This window comes from Pristiophorus japonicus, chromosome 3, assembly GCF_044704955.1.
Source record: "Pristiophorus japonicus isolate sPriJap1 chromosome 3, sPriJap1.hap1, whole genome shotgun sequence".
Taxonomy (NCBI): Eukaryota; Metazoa; Chordata; class Chondrichthyes; family Pristiophoridae; genus Pristiophorus; species Pristiophorus japonicus.
The window spans coordinates 290,651,033-290,672,617 of NC_091979.1; the positions used below are offsets into that span (position 1 = coordinate 290,651,033).

At 42.0% G+C, this 21,585-nt stretch overlaps 1 protein-coding gene across 2 annotated transcripts in view; it reads left to right on the forward strand.

Moving 5' to 3' along the window:
- LOC139260324 (adhesion G protein-coupled receptor A3) overlaps nucleotides 1-21,585 on the forward strand; it is an 841,088-nt gene that overhangs the window by 727,173 nt on the left and 92,330 nt on the right. For both annotated transcript variants that reach the window (XM_070876798.1, XM_070876800.1), the window contains 2 exons: nucleotides 12,542-12,669; nucleotides 17,089-17,212. In XM_070876798.1, coding sequence (XP_070732899.1) covers nucleotides 12,542-12,669; nucleotides 17,089-17,212 — 252 coding nt within the window. The remainder of the gene's footprint in view (nucleotides 1-12,541; nucleotides 12,670-17,088; nucleotides 17,213-21,585) is intronic.

The following is a 21,585-nucleotide window of genomic DNA, read 5'->3' on the forward strand; positions in this document are numbered from 1 at the left end:
AACTTTATGTAGTTATTCCTCTGGGTATATAGTGCAGCTGTCATCTGCTGAATGCAGATATGTGTTGCATGTTGAGAAATGGTGCACGCATCCTCAGTTGTAGTTTGAAACGAGCCGGAGGCATAGAATGAAAGTACAACTGCAACCTTCACTTCAACTGACAAAGCAGGCCTCCTGACGCTTCCAGGTTGCAGGTCTGCTTTTACTAACTCACAGATGGTTTTTTAGACCAATATGTCGAGGAACCAACTAGGGGGGAGGCCATCTTAGACTGGGTGTTATGTAATGAGAAAGGATTAATTAGCAATCTCGTTGTGCGAGGCCCCTTGGGGAAGAGTGACCATAATATGGTGGAATTCTGCATTAGGATGGAGAATGAAACAGTTAATTCAGAGACCATGGTCCAGAACTTAAAGAAGGCTAACTTTGAAGGTATGAGGCGTGAATTGGCTGAGATGGATTGGCGAATGATACTTAAGGGGTTGACTGTGGATGGGCAATGGCAGACATTTAGAGACCGCATGGATGAACTACAACAATTGTACATTCCTGTCTGGCATAGAAATAAAAAAGGGAAGGTGGCTCAACCGTGGCTATCAAGGGAAATCAGGGATAGTATTAAAGCCAAGGAAGTGGCATACAAATTGGCCAGAAATAGCAGCGAACCTGGGGACTGGGAGAAATTTAGAACTCAGCAGAGGAGGACAAAGGGTTTGATTAGGGCAGGGAAAATGGAGTATGAGAAGAAGCTTGCAGGGAACATTAAGACGGATTGCAAAAGTTTCTATAGATATGTAAAGAGAAAAAGGTTAGTAAAGACAAACGTAGGTCCCCTGCAGTCAGAATCAGGGGAAGTCATAACGGGGAACAAAGAAATGGCGGACCAATTGAACAAGTACTTTGGTTCGGTATTCACGAAGGAGGACACGAACAACCTTCCGGTTATAAAAGGGGTCGGGGGGTCTAGTAAGGAGGAGGAACTGAGGGAAATCCTTATTAGCCGGGAAATTGTGTTGGGGAAATTGATGGGATTGAAGGCCGATAAATCCCCAGGGCCTGATGGACTGCATCCCAGAGTACTTAAGGAGGTGGCCTTGGAAATAGTGGATGCGTTGACAGCCATTTTCCAACATTCCATTGACTCTGGATCAGTTCCTATGGAGTGGAGGGTAGCCAATGTAACCCCACTTTTTAAAAAAGGAGGGAGAGAGAAAACAGGGAATTATAGACCGGTCAGCCTGACATCGGTAGTGGGTAAAATGATGGAATCAATTATTAAGGATGTCATAGCAGTGCATTTGGAAAGAGGTGACATGATAGGTCCAAGTCAGCATGGATTTGTGAAAGGGAAATCATGCTTGACAAATCTTCTGGAATTTTTTGAGGATGTTTCCAGTAGAGTGGATAAGGGAGAACCAGTTGATGTGGTATATTTGGACTTTCAGAAGGCGTTCGACAAGGTCCCACACAAGAGATTGATGTGCAAAGTTAGAGCACATGGGATTGGGGGTAGTGTACTGACATGGATTGAGAACTGGTTGTCAGACAGGAAGCAAAGAGTAGGAGTAAATGGGTACTTTTCAGAATGGCAGGCAGTGACTAGTGGGGTACCGCAAGGTTCTGTGCTGGGGCCCCAGCTGTTTACACTGTACATTAATGATTTAGATGAGGGGATTAAATGTAGTATCTCCAAATTTGCGGATGACACTAAGTTGGGTGGCAGTGTGAGCTGCGAGGAGGATGCTGTGAGGCTGCAGAGCGACTTGGATAGGTTAGGTGAGTGGGCAAATGCATGGCAGATGAAGTATAATGTGGATAAATGTGAGGTTATCCACTTTGGTGGTAAAAACAGAGAGACAGACTATTATCTGAATGGTGACAGATTAGGAAAAGGGGAGGTGCAAAGAGACCTGGGTGTCATGGTACATCAGTCATTGAAGATTGGCATGCAGGTGCAGCAGGCGGTTAAGAAAGCAAATGGCATGTTGGCCTTCATAGCAAGGGGATTTGAGTACAGGGGCAGGGAGGTGTTGCTACAGTTGTACAGGGCATTGGTGAGGCCACACCTGGAGTATTGTGTACAGTTTTGGTCTCCTAACCTGAGGAAGGACATTCTTGCTATTGAGGGAGTGCAGCGAAGGTTCACCAGACTGATTCCCGGGATGGCGGGACTGACCTATCAAGAAAGACTGGATCAACTGGGCTTGTATTCACTGGAGTTCAGAAGAATGAGAGGGGACCTCATAGAAACATATAAAATTCTGACGGGGTTAGACAGGTTAGATGCAGGAAGAATGTTCCCAATGTTGGGGAAGTCCAGAACCAGGGGTCACAGTCTAAGGATAAGGGGTAAGCCATTTAGGACCGAGATGCGGAGGAACTTCTTCACCCAGAGAGTGGTGAACCTGTGGAATTCTCTACCACAGAAAGTTGTTGAGGCCAATTCACTAAATATATTCAAAAAGGAGTTAGATGAGGTCCTTACTGCTAGGGGAATCAAGGGGTATGGCGAGAAAGCAGGAATGGGGTACTGAAGTTGAATGTTCAGCCATGAACTCATTGAATGGCGGTGCAGGCTAGAAGGGCCGAATGGCCTACTCCTGCACCTATTTTCTATGTTTCTATGTTTCTATCTCTGTTACAACTTCTTTGTGAAAACGTAGCCTTCTGACACAGTCTGCATCATTCAGGTGCAGGTACAAATACCTGTCTCGATATACCCAAGGTGGGTAAGGCCTCCTGCCCAGCACCCTATGGGCTCTGAGGTTCCTCATGCGATGACGTCGAATCAATTGTCTCCTCCATAGCACAATGATGCAGAAGGCTCGCACAAAGTATGACATTGTCAATATTGCCCCCATGTTTAAATTTGACCTTTACTAGAAGCTCAAAATGGCAGGCAGGCAAGACAGTTTCTTTGTTGTCTCTCCCCAAGGTCTGTATGGACCATACCCAGATCTCAGCAATCTTGTGACCAAAGAAGACATACACAATTTTATGGTTGTCAATTATTTCAGTTTTTTATATTTTTGCTTAGATACAAATGTTATCTTTCACACTATGTCTTCTGATTACTGACAAAACAAGAAGGCAGCTGAAGGCACCTCCTATTTGCTCGTTATTTATGTATTAGTAATTGTTTGCTGATTCTTCATTAGTACTTTTCCTACCTGCTTATTGTTTGCTCGATGGTAGGTTTCCGAGATATTCAGCAATATTTTAGGCAATTAATATCATTTAGTTAAGTGATTTGTGCCCTGTGGATGCGATACTTGAGTGGCATGCAGTAAAATTAGTGTGCACTGAACATACATAACACAAACATGTGACAAACATTTCCATTTATTCTGGATGTGCACTAGATGAAAAAGGTATAATTTTATAGATTAAGTTGCCTTGTTATTCTGGTTTGGGTATTGAAAGACATGCATTAATTAGAGTCTATAAAGAAGCGAACGCAAAACATTTAGTTCAATAAACATAGACATAGAAAACATAGAAAATAGGTGCAGAATTCGGCCCTTCGAGCCTGCACCACCATTTGATAAGATCATGGCTGATCATTCCCTCAGTACCCCTTTCCTGCTTTCTCTCCATATCCGTTGATCCCCTGCGCCGTAAGGGCCATATCGAACTCCCTCTTGAATATATCCAATAAACTGGCATCAACAACTCTCTGTGGCAGGGAATTCCACAGATTATAACTCTCTGAGTGAAGAAGTTTCTTCTCATCTCAGTCCTAAATGGTCTACCCCTTATCCTAAGACTGTGTCCCCTGGTTCTGGACTTCGCCAACATCGGGAACAATCTACCCGCATCTAACCTGTCCCGTCCCGTCAGAATCTTGTATGTTTCTATGAGATCCCCTCTCATCCTTCTAAACTCCAGTGTATAAATGCTCAATTGATCCAGTCTCTCCTTATATGTCAGACCAGCCATCCCGGGAATCAGTCTGGTGAACCTTTGCTGCACTCCCTCAATAGCAAGAACATCCTTCCTCAGATTAGGAGACCAAAACTGAACACAATATTGCAGGTGAGGCCTCACCAAGGCCCTGTATAACTGCAGTAAGACCTCCCTGCTCCGACACTCAAATCCCCTAGCTATGAAGGCCAACAGACCATTTGCCTTCTTTACCGCCTGCTGTACCTGCATGCCAACTTTCAAACACTGATGAACCATGACACCCAGGTCTCGTTGCACCTCCCCTTTTCCTAAACTGCCACCATCCAGATAATATTCTGTGTTCACGTTTTTACCCCCAAAGTGGATAACCTCACATTTATCCACATTATACTGCATCTGCCATGCATTTGCCTACTCACCTAACCGGTCTAAGTCACCCTGCAGCCTCTTAGCGTCCCCCTCACAGCTCACACTGCCACCCAGTTTAGTGTCATCTGCAAACTTGGAGATATTACACTCAATTCCTTCATCCAAATCATTGATGTATATTGTAAAGAGCTGGGGTCCCAGCACTGTACCCTGCGGCACTCCACTAGTCACTGCCTGCCATTCTGAAAAGGACCTGTTTATCCCGACTCTCTGCTTCCTGTCTGCCAACGAGTTCTCTATCCACGTCAGTATATTGCTCCCAGTATCATGTGCTTTGATTTTGCACATCAATCTCTTGTGTGGGACCTTATCAAAAGCCTTTTGTAAGTCCAAATACACCACATCCACTGGTTTTTCCTTGTCCACTCTACTAGTTACATCCTCAAAAAATTTCAGAAGATTTATCAAGCATGATTTCCCCTTCATAAATCCATGCTGACTTGGACCAATCCGGTCACTGCTTTCCAAATGCGCTGCTATTTCATCCTTAATAATTGATTCCAACATTTTCCCCACCACTGATGTCAGGCTAACCGATCTATAATTACCTGCTTTCTCTCTCCCTTCCTTTTCAAAAAGTGGTGTTACATTAGCTACCCTCCAGTCCATAGGAACTGATCCCGAGTCGATAGATTGTTGGAAAATGATCACTAATGCATCCACTATTTCTACGGCCACTTCCTTAAGTACTCTGGGGTACAGACTATCAGGCCCCAGGGATTTATCGGCCTTCAATCCCATCAATTTCCCTGACACAATTTCCCGCCTAATAAGGATATCCTTCAGTTCCTCCTTCTCACTGGACCCTCGGTCCCCTAGTACTTCCGGAAGGTTATTTGTGTCTTCCTTCATGAAGACAGAACCAAATTATTTGTTCAATTGATCTGCCATTTCTTTGTTCCCCATTATAAATTCACCTGAAACTGACTGCAAGGGATCTACGTTTGTCTTCACTAATCTTTTTCTCTTCACATATCTATAGAAGGTTTTGCAGTCAGTTTTTATGTTCCCAGCAAGCTTCTTCTCGTACTCTATTTTCTCCCTCCTAATTAAACCCTTTGTCCTCCTCTGCTGAATTCTACATTTCTCCAAGTCCTCAGGTTTGTTGCTTTTTCTGGCCAATTTATTTGCCTCTTCCTTGGATTTAACACTATCCTTAATTTCCCTTGTTAGTCACAGTTGAGCCACCTTCCCCGTTTTATTTTTACTCCAGACAGGGATGTACAATTGTTGAAGTTCATCCATGTGATTTTTAAATGTTTGCCATTGCCTATCCACCGTCAACACTTTAAGTATCATTTGCCATTCTATTCGAGCCAATTCATGCCTCAAACCATCGAAGTTACCTTTCCTTAAATTCAGGACCCTAGTCTCTGAATTAACTGTGTCATTCTCCATCCTAATAAATAATTCTACCTTATTATGGTCACTCTTACCCAAGGGGTCTCGCACAACAAGATTGCTAATTAGTCCTTTCTCATTACACATCACCCAGTCTAGAATGGCCAGCTGCCTGGTTGGTTCCTCGACATATTGGTCGAGAAAACCATCCCTACTACACTCCAGGAAATCCTCCTCCACCGCATTGCTACCAGTTTGGTTAGCCCAATCAATATGTAGATTAAAGTCACCCATGATAACTGCTGTACCTTTATTGCATGCATCCCTAATTTCTTGTTTGATGCTGTCCCCAAGCTTACTACTACTGTTTGGTGTCTGTACACAACTCCCACTTGCGTTTTCTGCCCCTTGGTATTCCACACCCAGACCGATTCCATATCATCCAAACTAATGTCATTTCGTACTATTGCATTAATTTCCTCTTTAACCAGCAATGACACCCCACCTCCTTTTGCTTTCTGTCTGTTCTTCGTAAATGTTGAATACCCTGGATGTTGAGTTCCCAGCCTTGGTCACCCTGGAGCCATGGCTCCGTGATACCAATTACATCATACCCGTTAACTGCTATCTGCACAGTTAATTCGTCCACCTTATTGCGAATACTCCTCGCATTGAGGCACAGACCCTTCAGGCTTGTCTTTCTAACACATTTTGCCCCTTTAGAATTTTGCTGTAATGTGGCCCTTTTTGCTTTTTGCCTTAGGTTTCTCTGCCCTCCACTTTTACTTTTCTTCTTTCTATCTTTTGCTTCTGCCCCCATTCTACTTCCCTCTGTCTCCCTGCATAGGCTCCCATCCCCCTGCCATATTAGTTTAACTCCTCCCCAACAGCACTAGCAAACACTCCCCCTAGGACATTGGTTCCGGTCCTGCCAAGGTGCAGACCGTCCAGTTTGTACTGGTCCCACCTCCCCCAGAAACGGTTCCAATGTCCCAGGAATTTGAATCCCTCCCTTCTGCACCAGTCCTGAAGCCACGTATTCATCTGAGCTATCCTGCGATTCCTACTCTGACTAGCACGTGGCACTGGTAGCAATCCTGAGATTACTACTTTTGAGGTCCTACTTTTCAATTTAGCTCCTAGCTCCCTAAATTCGTCTTGTAGGATCTCATCCCTTTTTTTACCTATATCGTTGGTACTTATATGCACCACGACAACTGGCTGTTCACCCTCCCCCTTCAAAATGTCCTGCTACCACTCCGAGACATCCTTGACCCTTGCACCAGGGAGGCAACATACCATCCTGGAGTCTCGGTTGCGGCCGCAGAAACATCTAGCTATTCCCCTTACAATTGAATCCCCTATCACTATCGCTCTCCCACTCTTTTTCCTGCCCTCCTGTGCAGAAGAGCCACCCACGGTGCCATGAACTTGGCTGCTGCTGCCCTCTCCTGGTGAGTCATCCCCTCCAACAGTACCCAAAGTGGTGTATCTGTTTTGCAGGGGGATGACCGCAGTGGACCCCTGCACTACCTTCCTGTTGGTCATCCATTCCCTATCTGGCTGTGTACCATTTTCTGTGGTAAGACCAACTCACTAAATGTGCTATTCACGTCATTCTCAGCATCGTGCATGCTCCAGAGTGAATCCACCCTCAGCTCCAGTACCCCAATGCTGTCCGTCAGGAGCTGCAGCTGGATATACTTCCCGCACACGTAGTCGTCAGGACACCGGAAGCGTCCCTGACTTCCCATATAGTACAGGAGGAGCATAACATGTGTCTGAGCTCTCCTGCCATGACTTAACCCCTAGATAAACTTAATTTGGCAACAACAAGGTTACTTACTGATAAAGAAAAGAAAAAGAAAAACTACTTACCAATCACCAAATGGTTACCAATAAAAATGACACTTCCCTGGGATTCTGGGTGACACAGTGGGAGATAGTTCAACTCCCTCTGCCCATTGGAAACAGGGCAGTAGCGGAGATAAAATGGAGGTGGTGGAGTTACTGCTGCATTATCACTCCGCCATCATTTTTCTTGGGGCTAAAATTACCAAAAGGAGTTTTGTCCACTTCCAAATTATTACCCCAAGTGATTAATTATTACTTGATACTGCATGATTTTTATTTTTAAGAATAAAAATATGTACTCCACATTTAAATAAAGTTTTTTTATTTTTTCCAGTAACTGGCAATGCTGCTTCCTCTCTGCTCAGATAACACATTGTCACAAAAAATTTTATTTTACTACAGAGATCTCACCTGATCTGATATGGACAGTTATGATAGGCTGTTCATAACAAGCGCAATGATTGTGATGATATCATGATTGGCTGTTCCGTACTAAGTAAAATGGGTCTGATTGCAAAGCAGTGTGAATGACAGCTCAGCATTCAACTCCCTAATCACAAAATGTCCAAGGTTCTCTGCTTATCAGATCTCATGACAGACTCCATTCATGCTCCTGTAGAACATTGGAATGCCAAGCTTTTAGTGCCCAGTCATGACTAATCACTGTGGTAACAATTTGGAGGTGGACAATCATCATGTTGCTAATGTTCCCTCAGATAATAAATTGGACCTGGACTTGTGGTTGGAGGCTTCCCGCAGGCGAATGCCTCCGTTCCGCAAGAAAAGTACGCACCCAGCTGGTACCTCAGTATCTTCAGACTCTTGCAGTCCTGGGCGTGCAGGCATATGCCACATATCCCAGGGGCACATAGCGATTCATAAGCATCCCTGGTATCACATTGGCCAGCCCAACCAATCAAAAAGGGCATTCCCATTTACGTAAGCATAATAGGAATCACATTAAAAAAAATACATTTTCACACAACCTAAATAAAAATAAATCATTATGTTTAAAATTAATTAAAATACAATTTAATTAAACATTTAGAACAAAAATTTAATTTTTGGAAAATTTTTAAAAACATTTTTAAAGGGGAAAAAGATAATCTAGACTAATTTTAAACATTTTTGAATGTTTAAATGATTTAAAACATGTTAATTTAATATTTATTTAAACCCTTACGCTGGTAAAAGAAGGCCCTACGCCTGCTTTTAACAGGCGTAAGAGTTTCATGGCCATTCGCTGGGCAGTAGTTGGACAATTAGTCCAACTCTCCGCCAGTGAATGTCCATTTCCTGCACATGCAGATGATTTGTCAAACTGAAACTTGACAGATCGCAAGTTCGAGTTTTCGTGCATGCACAACACATACGGAAAGCTGGAACTTGCGGGGCACTTACCACCCCGTACGCCGGTCATAGGCGCAGGAAAATCCGGGCCAATAAAAAAAAATATATTTATTTTATCTGATCCACGTCACTGGCATTTCCGCCCCCCCCACCCCGCTCCCCCCCCCCCCCCCACCCGCCAACCCCCGGGAAATCCTATGTAAAATTTACTTGGCACAGTCAGGATTTATCAGTAAACTCAGTAAACCCTGGCTGTTATCCTTGCCAGGCACAGATTTAAGATGGTGGGCTTGATTTACCTGTTTCTATCCCTACAAGGTTGAATGAGTCTTGCGTTTGCCGCCCCAACACCAGCATCATACCGGGCCATTTTTGCGCAGCGGTCGTCATTAAATATTCATGGCAATCTGCTAGTGAGCGCCTGCCACTGGCCCTCAGTATAACCAAGGTAATGCTGTAGCTGGACTAGCATTGTAGCACTCAGAGGTAAGCGGGCACTTAAAAGACCACAGGGCACCAAAGAAGCAAGTGGAGCAAATCTTTGTAGGCCTCAGCCTAGGCCTACAAAAGTAAGTGGCTGAGACTGAATTGAAGGGAAAGTAGGCTTCAACAAGGCCCTCTTCCTCCATTCTCACAGTTTGGGGCCTTCTCACCAGTAATTCAGTAACTACTGCCAGGCTTCACTTGACAGTCCTTGGGGGTGGCAGTAAGAGTGGCGACCGGGATGCAAGTGGGACAGGAACCTAGGCTCCACCTTCCTGCCAGGATTTTCCTGCAGTTAATGGGGAAGGGACGGTCAGAGACCGTCCTGGCGGGGTGAGGAAAATCAAGGGTAGGGCGGGGAGGCGGCTCGTGGACTTGCTGCCCAATTCTCCCCACTGATTCTGAAACTAAAAGCCCAAGTGATTTATCCAATGAACAAAGACCAGGAGATAACCATAAACTTAGTATATTACAACAACATCTGCTTCTTTGATATCTCTCAAGGCACAAATAAAAATAGACCTACCCCTTTCATCCAAGAATCTTTGAAATCTCTCCTGAAGACTTTGACAACTGATTTGAGTTAACCCTGAAGAGAGTCCAAAGGATGCTCATCCCCATACTCACTGTTCGAAAACACCCTGGTACATGTGCAATTACTAAACAAAAGCAGTTAGCCTGCTAAATGAGAGCCAAGAAGCAGCTGCACATCAATGACCACTAGAGTTCAGCTTTTTGCTGAGCTCTTCCCTGACCTAACAGGGGAGGGCCTTCAAAGGCATAACAACAATCCTCGAAGGCAAGAGCATTGAATGTAGGATGGTTTAGCCCTCCAGCTAAAAATTAACTTCCCTCAACACCCCCAAAGTTGTCAGTTGTTTCTTCAAAGCCAAGAATTTAAGAACCACAATGTTCAGGGAGCACTTTCTATACTCCACCTCAAACTGACAACAACAAACCCAGAGATGGAGGCCTGGGGCAAAACTGGTGTTTATACTTAGAAAACTCTCCTAAGGACTCTATGCTGATCAAGATTAATGAGGGCAAAAGCAAAATACTGCGGATGCTGGATATCTGAAATAAAAACAGAAAATAATGAAAATACTCAGCAGGTCAGACAGCAGCATCAGATTAATGAGGAAGCTGGGCACATTATCCAATATCTATCCCCAAACATGAATACCAAGTTTCCAACCGTGGTATTACCAGCACTTGTGCCCATATATGTAGGGTGCAATAATAGTGGTAGGTGACCCGAACTGTGCTCTATCTCTGGGAATCATCGGGCTCCTCATTTACTCGAGACACCCCCGGACAGATACTCCCTGAGCGATGCAGTGACTTCGGCTCCACAGATACATGACACATCATCTGTCGGACGGGGAAGAAATTCACCTTTTACTCCAACTTCTTCCTGAAATGACCACACCTGGCACTTGCGCAAAGCAGCAACATTGGTACCATCGCCATCTCTGACCATAAAACCGTCACCCTTCAGCTAACCCCCCCCACCCCTAATGCTGGCATGTTAACTTCTCCGTCCATCACCCATTTAGTCCCTGGTGATGTTTCCCGAATACCTTCCTGATAGTGCTGTGCATATTGCTGTGGAAGAGTGCTGGTCCAGGCACGCACTTGCACTTTAGCCAAAACCAACAGCTACAACAAACCGAATGAGACCTGGAATTAGAGATTTTGGGTTGTGCCACAGTAGAATTGACTGCTCCCCCCTCCCAGCCATCGCCCCCTCCTGACCTGGGTGCCCTCTTCCCGGTCGCTCACCTGCCACAATTTTCTGAGGGCAGTTGCGATGGTAGCAGCGGCTGGATTTTCAATCGCACTCTGTCAACTTGTTGGAAATGAGACACAAGGAACCAATATTATGGGGACCTCAGGCCTCAGCATTCAGGCACAGGGATTGGTGTCCCTCGGCCCCCCCCCCCTCTTCCCCCCCCCCACTCCGCCAAATCTTGGATGCACCTGAATTTCTAAGCCTATGAGTTGAATCATTGAAATTGTTTCGAATATCATTCCCATTGTAGTGTATATTACATAATTCAAACAAAGTACTATTTTCACTTCTAAAAAATTATTGACTACAATCTTGTATTAGTACAGTTTATTTGCATATACCTTTAAATAATTGCTGCTTTTATATCCATATGTGTGGCTACTTACCAATAAAATTCATGCTACATCTTTGTGTTCTTCTTTAAGTCAAGCAAACTTTTTAGACTTCCACCCAGATGCTCCAAGCAGCTGAGATAGAATTTGCTCTGTCAGTGACATATTGCCACGCTTGACACTTCCTTTTCATGTTTAGGGTTTTTTGCCTAACAAAAGATATACTTGCAATGCTCAGTCACAGAGGTTACCAGCACTTGGAGGGACTTGTCATCACAATGGGATTTTCTCACTTGACATTCAGCCATTTTCAACAAAAAATGCCCTTTTCACAGCTGGATCCGTGTACTCGTCGATATTTATGTTGCTTATGTGACTCATTAGATGCTGGATAGGCATTAAAGGATCATTACTGCAGCTGTGTCATGATCGGGTGCTAATGTTTCAGTGGCATTAATGAAGCTGCAATCTCAGAAATCGCCCTTTTCAAAACTGAGATTTCATTTGCAGTTTAATAATTATGTTGAATATAGGCATTTCTCCCAATTTTTGTTAAATGAAGAATACTGGCCTCGAGGGATCAAAATAACCACGAAGCCACTTATCTGTGCTAAGCAAAAGTATTTAGGTCCAAATCATTAATCTCTGTATAATTGCTCCTTCCCTCCTTCCTTCACTCCTTCCTTCCTCTCTCTCCCATTCTCTCTTTCTTTCTCAAAATGGCTATAAAAGATTTACAAAGACTATTGCAGAGATCATCTTAATCTCTTAATTATGAATTAGCTGGAAATAAACCTCTCTGTGGTAAAATAGTTATAGCTTGTATCATGCCAGCTATATCCAAGTGAAATACAAAAACAGCTGATAACTTGTCATGGGATTACATTCATGTTTTCTGAGAGACAAGTATGTTTTCAAATTCGTTCTTCTCCAATGATTTTCTAAGCCTTGTTAGTTATATGATATATGTAAAGCTAAATGAAATAGATTCACATTTATACTATGTGAGAAAGAAGCAGTGAATATTAATGATTATTTTTGGATTGTTTTCCAGGATTTGAAGACAGTGCTTTCCTTCAATCAGTACCCAGGGGAGTTCCTGCACCCTGTGGTATATGCATGCACTGCTGTCCTTTTGCTGTGCCTCTTTGCATCCATTATCACCTACATTGTGCATCACAGGTAGGAACTGCAAAGGACATATAATTATTGATTTGTTGCTCTGTGAGCCATATTAGAAGTATACAAAAAAAATGTTAAAGAAATTGTATTTTGGTCAAATTTTAAGCTCATCAGGATGAAAGAAAAATGAACTCTACAAATTCTCTAGAGAAGGAAATGAGACAAACATTGGAAAGAATGTAAGAGCATAACAGAATTCAGAACCACATTAAAGGGGTGGTCAGAAGGGCAAAGTGAAAGCTGGAAATGAACATAGCTGCAGATGCAAAACAGTATTGTAAGAAACTCTTTCAGTATTAAGAGGGCAGTCAGAGAAGAGATAAGAAATAATGGGGCCAAACCTTAAAATGAACATAACTTTATTAATACAGTAAATGATTACCATCTCCAAATGTTCACTATGGAAGAAATAACATGCTCTCCATAATCACTGAAATTAAAAGAAATCTAAGGATATTAGTGGACTTGACACTTAACATGTCCAATCACAGTAGAGCAGTAATCGGCAATAGAATGCTAAGCTATATAGCCAACAATTAGAATATAAGTCAACTGAACAATTATCTCGCCAAACTATATCCTAGGTACTGTGTCCAGTTCTGTTCATTAAGATACAAAAGATACATTCAAGTCCTTAAAGTGCAGAGAAGCGTCAGAAAACTGAATTAAAGACCAATTGGAGAAATCTGACCTTCAAAAGAGATGCCTAAGAGGGATCTCATGAAGAGAGAATTATTCCAGCACTCACTTCCGGTTTGAAGAGCTGATTTATGCTGGCTTTTCCAAAACCTGATCTTTATTCCTGGGTTTAAATAGCCGTAAAGATTGTTGACATCATTGCATCATGATGTCACGCTGCACTTGCAGACAGTTTAATTTATGAGCAAAATATTTTTTTCTATAATCCCCATAATCCCCAGGATGAGACAACTAATACTTCAAAGATTTTTTTTTATTATACTTCCATTTTTTTTCTATTGTGCTAGCAAAATTCTAGCCATTGCCCTCACTCTACTCTGACCTTTGTAAACACCATTCATCCATCATCATAGGCAGTCCCTCGAAATCGAGGAAGACCTGCTTCCACTCCAAAAGTGAGTTCTCAGGTGACTGAACAGTCCAATACAGGAATTACAGTCTCTGTCACAGGTGGGACAGACAATCATTGAAGGAAAGGGTGGGTGGGGAGTCTGGTTTGCCACACGCTCTTTCCGCTGCCTGCGCTTGCTTTCTGCATGCTCTTGGCGACGAGACTCGAGGTGCTCAGCGCCCTTCTGTATGCTCTTCCTCCATTTAGGCGGTCTTTGGCCAGGGACTCCCAGGTGTTGGTGGGGATGTTGCATTTTATCAAGGAGGCTTTGAGTATACAGTAGACACCTCAAATCGCTGGAGAAATACCACCAAGGATGTCTCCACAAGATCCTGCAGATTCCCTGGGAGGACCAACATTAGTGTCCTCGATCAGGCCAACATCCCCAGCATCAAAGCACTGACCACACTCGACCAGCTCCATTGGGCGGGCCACATTGTTCGCATGCCTGACACAAGACTCCGAAAGCAAGTGCTCTACTCATAACTCCTACACGGCAAGCGAGCCCCAGGTGGGCACCCTCAGAACCTACTTGATAAAACACCATTATTCTGCAGTTGACATTACATTGGGTCTGAGATCTGTAGGTCAGTCATGAAACCCCAAACTTCATTTGGCAGCTCCAATGTGTTCACTGGCCTCTGACTCTTTATTACACTCCAACTTTACCATCACAGTGCAACAGGAATCGCTTCACTACAATGCTGGAGCTGGTATGTGAATGTAGCCTTGATTAGTGCACAATATAGAAAACTTAAATCTGGAAGATTCCTTAAATTGTGACAAGTGGGCATAAGTTCAAACTTGAAAGGCAGATTTAGGAATCATTTCTGGTAAAGCAGGATGACAGTCCCTACTGCACCTTTGCGAATGTCTTCTCTCCATGCCAGCCATCCTTACAGATGTTTAAGGAGCAGCAGTTCTGCGACTCTCCACATAGAGTACAAAAGCTAGGAAGTTTTGCTAAACTTGTATAAAAAGCATTAGTTTGGCCCCAGCTGGAGTATTGTGTCCAATTCTGAGCACCACACTTTAGGAAGGATGTGAATGGTTTGGAGAGAGTACAGCAGAGATTTACTAGAATGGTTCCAAGGATGAGAGATTACATATAAGTGGATAGACTGGAGAAGCTGTGGTTGTTCTCCACCAGGTCTGCATTATGGGCTCATATGATTAGTTTTGCGATGTTGACCCATATCCACGAGGCACAGGGTTGAAGCTTCATAAAATATGCTTACTAAAACCCTTTGAGCTGGTAGGAAAAGGAATTTTTCATTCTGTCATGGTGGGCTGGTTCCATACCCAGGGCCCAGTAATGAAAGGAAAGGTACTACACTGTACCACCTAGTCCCTCCAACATGCTGATATTTTGGTCATAATACAAGCCTATCAGACTTCAATATAAGAAATAAGAGCACGAGTAGGCCATACAGCCCATCAAGCCTGCTCTGCCATTCAATAAGATCATGACTGATCATCAACCTCAACTCCACTTTCCCGTCCGATCTCCATATCCCTTGATTCCCCTAGACTCCAAAAATCTATCTGTCTCAGCCTTGAATATATTCAGAGACTCAACATCCACAGCCCTCTGGGGCAGAGAATTCCAAAGATTCACCACCCTCTGAGTGAAGAAATTCCTCCTCATCTCTGTCTTAAATGGCTTCCACCTTATCCTGAGACTGTGAGTCCTAGTTCTAGACATGCCAGCGAGGGGAAACAACCTCTCAGCATCTACCCTGTCAATCCCCTTCAGACTATAAGACCTATTTAATATGTCTGGCAGTACTACAACTAAAACTCTTTCAAATTCACCCTCCATAGATTCAAATTCATCTTCCAATCCTCCTTAGAGTACGCTGACCCTTTATAAAACACTGGCCCTGAAATTGCAGTCACAGTCTTCCCGCAAGTGGATGCCTCCGATCACAAAAATATTGAAGAATGTACCTGGTATTCCCGGAGGAATGAAGACTTCTATTCCGAGGCCTCGATGCGCAGCCAAGCGCAGAGGCCCACGTATTCCAGGAGCATAAGTGTATCCTGGGATCACGTGGTCCGGACCAACCACTGAACATGATGTATCCCCATTCTCGGTAATGGTGAGTTCCCTTTGTACAGAGCTACTATTACTATCAATGGGGATACCCCCAAAAATATTTTAAATAAATAACAAAAATACTTCACACATTTAAAATTAATTGAAATTGAATGTAATTAAATGTTTTAAAATGGTTTCAGGGATCAGAGATTGCATTTATGTGGATAGACTGGAGAAGCTGCGGTTCGAGCAGAGAAGGCAGAAAGGACATTTGTAGAAGGGTTTAAAATCATGAAGGGTTCAGATATAGTAAATAAAGAGAAACTGTTTCCAATGGCTGGGTCGCTAGCCAGATTTGAGGTGATTGTCAAAAGAACCAGAGCCGAAATTAGGAAAATCTTTTTTAGGCAATGAGTGGTCAGGATTTCGAATGCACTGCCTGATAGGATGGTGGAAACAGATTCAGTAGTAGCTTTCAAAAGGGAATTAGATTAATACTTGAAGGAGAAAAAATTGCAGGGATATGGGGAAAGAGCAGAGAGTGCAACTAACTGGATTTTTCTTCGAAAGAGCTGGCACGGAATTGATGGGTCGAATGGTCTCCTTCTGTACTGCATTATTCTAAGATTCTACAAACACACACTGCTATAAATTTGTCACATTCAGCCATTTCATTTTCATTTGTGAGTCCCTGTATGGAATGGAAGTTCTAAAACGATATTTTCGTTCATACAATCATTTTTTTTTAAACTTGTTTTTCTTACATAATTATAAGTGGCATAATTAAATAATCTCACTGTTTTCCTGAGCAACTGGTGCCAAGCTCAGCTTATGTGTACTGAATATAAAACTTAATCATTAGTTATGTTGTTTTCAAGTCAGAAGCCAGTTAACTTTGGAGGAAGTTGACAGACAGTTCTTTCATATTAAGAGGTATATTTCTAACAATTCTCCATGTTTCAAGTAACCCTCATAAAACTAAACTAACAAATTATTTTATTTCTAACCGAATTATCCGCAGAATATGTAATGACGAGCTGGAGTCCATCAGTTACTAGACTGTTTCTCATTCTTTATTGCTGCATCTTTGGAACAATAGTTATTCTTAATTACCTGCAGTTTTTTTGTATGGATGACAGTAAACCAGATCATTTGTTCCTGATTAGAGATAGTAATATTACTAGCAGTCTGGGAATCTAGCAGTAAAACACCTATCAGATTTCTCTCTGTTTATGAACAGAGAAAAGGTATAAATAAAGCTGCATTACAAATGTTTTTTTTCTGACAGCACCATCCGCATTAGCAGGAAAGGCTGGCATATGCTGCTGAACTTCTGTTTCCATACTGCCCTCACTTGTGCTGTATTTGCTGGAGGCATCAATCGTACAAAATACCCAATTATCTGTCAAGCTGTGAGTATCGAATTTACTTGTTAGTTTGCGGAGTCTCTAAATGGGTGAATGAATGGTCGAACCCACTGAAGTAACTGATTATTGTACTTTCAAAACTTGAGTTGAAAAATAAGATGGCAATGTAGGCAAACCAAGCTCAATTTTATTGTTCCACAGTTTCTGCTTTTAATAAAATGTTTCATCATATATTCTGCACAGAATAGCATAATTAACTTTATTTCTAAATCTAATGTCATTTTATTGTGTTTTACCTTGAGATTACTGGATGATCTTTTAGAATTTGCTCACTGGTTTCTGTCATGTAACTGCAAACAGTTTGTGCTAGATTGTATGGCAGTGTTAGAATGAATCATTGATGAATATGTAGAACCCAAATTATTTCTTGTTCAGAGTTCTCTTAATAAAACAAAGTAAAGGTAATTTGTAAAGTTATTTTTATGCAGAAGTGGAACAATTGCAGAGGTACTGGCCATAATCTTCCAATCCTCCTTGGATACGGAAGTGGTGCCAGAGGACTGGAGAATTACAAATGTTACACCCTTGTTCAAAAAAAAGTGCAAGGTTAAACCCAGCAACTACAGGCCAGTCAGCATAACCTCAATAGTGGGGAAGCTTTTAGAAATGATAATCCAAGACAAAATTAACAGTCACTTGGACAAGTGTGGATTAATTAAGGAAGCCAGCACGGATTTTTTAAAGGCAAATCATGTTTAATGAACTTGATTGAATTTTTTGATGAGGTAACAGCAAGGGTTGATGAGGGCAATGTGGTTGATGTGGTATACAAGAACTTCCAAAAGGCATTTGATAAAATAACACATAATAGGCTTGCCAGCAAAGTTGAAGCCATGGAATAAAAGGGACAGTGGCAGCATGGATACGGAATTGGCTAAGTGACAGGAAACAGAGAGGTGTTCCCAGGGGTCGATACTAGGACTGCTTTTCTTGATATATATTAATGACTTGGACTGGGGTATTCGGAGCACTATTTCAAAATTTGCGATGACGCAAAACTTGTAAGTATAGTGAACAGTGAGGAGGATAGTGATAGACTTCAAGAGGACCTAGACAGGCTGGTAGACTGGGTGGACATGTGGCAGATGAAACTTAACGCAGAAAAGTGTGAAGTGATACGTTTTGGTAGAAAAAATGAGGAGAGGCAATATAAACTAAAAGGTACAATTCTATAGGGGGAGCAGGAACAGAAAGACTTGGGGGTATATGTGCACAAATCACTGATGGTGGCAGGGCAGGTTGAGAAAGCAGTTAAAAAACCAAATGGGATCCTGGGCTTTATAAATAGAGGCTGAGTACAAAAGCAAGGAAGTTATGATGAACCTTTATAAACATTGGTTCAGCCACAACTGAAGAAGTGTATCTAATTCTGGGCACCACACTTTAGAAAGGATGTAAAGGCTTTAGAGAGGGTGCAGAAAAGATTTTACAAGAATGGCTGCAGGGATGAAGGACTTCAGTTATGTGGATAGACTAGAGAAGCTGGGGTTGTTCTCCTTCGAGCAGAGAACATTTAGAGGAGATTTGATGGAGGTGTTCAAAACAATGGGGAGTCTGGACAGAGTAGATAGAGAGAAACTGTTCCCATTGGCAGAGGGGCCGAAAACCAGAGGACACAGATTTAGCGTGATTGGCAGAAGATCCAAAGGCAACATGAAGACAAACTTTTTTTTTTACGCAGCGAGTGGTTAGGATCTGGAATGCACTGCCTGAAAGGGTGGTGGAGGCAGATTCAATTGTAGCTTTCAAAAGGGAATTGGATAAGTACCTGAAGGAAAAAAGAAATGCAGGGTTTCAGAGGAAAGGGACTAACTGAAGTGCTCTTGCAGAGAGCCAGCACGGGCTTGATGGGCCGAATGGCACCCTACTGTGCTGTAACGATTCTATGATCCTATGTTAAAGAGTTAAAATGAATTAGAAGAAACCAATGTTTTATGAATCACAGGTCACACAATAGCGTCATTGTATCTCATTTTAGTTCCAATCTAAATTAACAGTGCAATGATTCCATTTAATTAAAATTGGCATTTCCCTGTATTATCCAGGGGCTTTATTGTTAACCACAAAGAGTAAGTTGACAGCAATTTGCATATTTAATCATCAACTAGACACACGTCCTCACTACAGCTGAGTTGACCTGATAAGAACAAGCAGAACTGCATCCAAACAGTTTTTTCCAGGGAATGTGGTTTGGAACCTGAAGGATTCAAACCTGCAGCTTTAGGAAATCAATAATGGGCCAAATGAATTTGGGGCAAAATTATTGGCAAACATTTGTGGAGAGGACAGGCATATTTATTGATCCAGTTTTAGGAATGGTTCATCTTCTAAATAATGGAGAATACCTGCCATTTACTGCCATCCAGGCTATGGTTATACATCAAACTGGTTTGATCCAGCTTTTTTATGGGTTTATATATCCCAACAGAAGTTTCTGTAATAATTGATCTCAGAACTCCAGAAACACAAATTTTATGTTTGATCAGTTTAGCTTATAGGTTTGATCCTATTTTGGAACTAGTTCAAACCAGATTTTTAATATCATATTTAATTATATTTTTCCTCATACAACAAGCTGAAATGATGTTCATTAATCAACGCCTTGGGGCATTCTAATATATTAAGGAAGCCATATTGCAGTACTCTTATTAAGCCTTGCAAGCAAAGACTAAACATTGTGATATTTATTATGAACTTCCAAGTCTTTTATATAAAAGCTGTTAATTGTATGTGAGAGTTCTTCATAGACTTGATTGCCAATAAGCCTATGATATATTATGGTCATTATATCTTCATTAAAATGTTATTATTTACAGGTCACTCTGCATTTTTTTCAGATATTTATCTTAAATATATGAATTCAGATTAACTGGATGTACTAATAACAACTGTCTTGTTTAAAATCCCATATCTCCCTCTACTTCATTCCTATGAGTTTCTATATGTTTGGCAAAAGGACACAATGAAAATTGATATGAATCATGAAGCAGAGTGTTCTCTCAAGACCGTTATTGCAAAAGATGTACCATATTGGTTAAGTCAAATGATTGGCACATATGGAATTTGATTAAAATCAAATATTATAACCAGATGGCACTATCTCAGCAGTTCTAAAAGTTTTAACCCCAGTGCTATTAAAATTGTTTTATGCCAAAAGCCATTTAAGCACGGTAAACAATATTTAAACGGTAGATTATTAAAAGGGGATTTCAATGCGGCAGTGAATTAGCATACTGCTCTTTCAACTCTGGAACCTGGTTTTAAACCCAAATCAAACTGAGATGACAGTATCTTTTTTATGCTAACTGTAAGAATCCTATATGAAATTAGTTTGGCCAGTTTCAGCCCAATTCTTGGAAAGTACAAACATGTGGCACAAAATTATTCATATTTTAGTAGTAAATTGACCATCTCACTCCGAGATCCTGAGGGTGGCTGCTGTGGGAAGTGGAAAAAAATAACACTGGTGCAAAAGTGATACTGTTTTGAGGTTCAGTTAAAGGACATTGTTTATAAGGTAATTATGGAAATGGAAGGCCATTCAGTCCATCTTAGTTCATCCATTCAGAGAGATTAAAGTCTCTCCCAATTTCAGCATTCAATTGTTTCTCAGAGGATTTCAGGGTTTTCACTGCTGCAACTTTCCCTGGAATTCTATTCTTTGTTTTTCTCACTGTTTGCGTGAAGAAGAATTTCCTGACATCAGAGCTAAATTACTATTTACTAACTTGAATTTGTGTCCCTTGACGTATGCTAACAATTTATCTTTTCCATTCCCATAACTCTCTAGTATCACCTCTCAGAACATCTGTGGTGAGAAGTCCAGGGGCTAGAACCTCCACTTTTGTGCTTATCGCCCAAATATGGGTGTTATTTCCGGCGTGGGCATTAAAAAAGGGTTTTCAGATCGCTGGCTTCTTGCCCATTCTCAAAACACCTAGTTTACATTTTTGAAAATGGGTTTTACCGCGAGCGATATCAAATGGGTGGTAGCGTTAAATTTTTTTAACCTTCTGCCATAAAGTGTGTCCGTCCTTAGCAACGGCATAGCAACGTTCGATTCCCGCGATTCGGGAGGTCAAGAGTCATCATGACATGCGCAGAAGAGGAGACAGAGAGAGAGGGAGCTCAGATGCACGGAAAGCGTGTGTGGCTGTTGTCATGTATCTTACATGACAACTGTTGGTACTATAGCAAGGTGTGCCACCAGAGGGCACAGCAGTGGGAGACTCGTAGGTTACCTGTACAGGTGTGCCTGGCCTAGTATAAAAGGCAGGCCACCAGGTGTGATCCTCACTCTGGAGTTAACTAATAAAGGACTAAGGTCACTACAGTTCAAGTACATCACACTGTCTCGT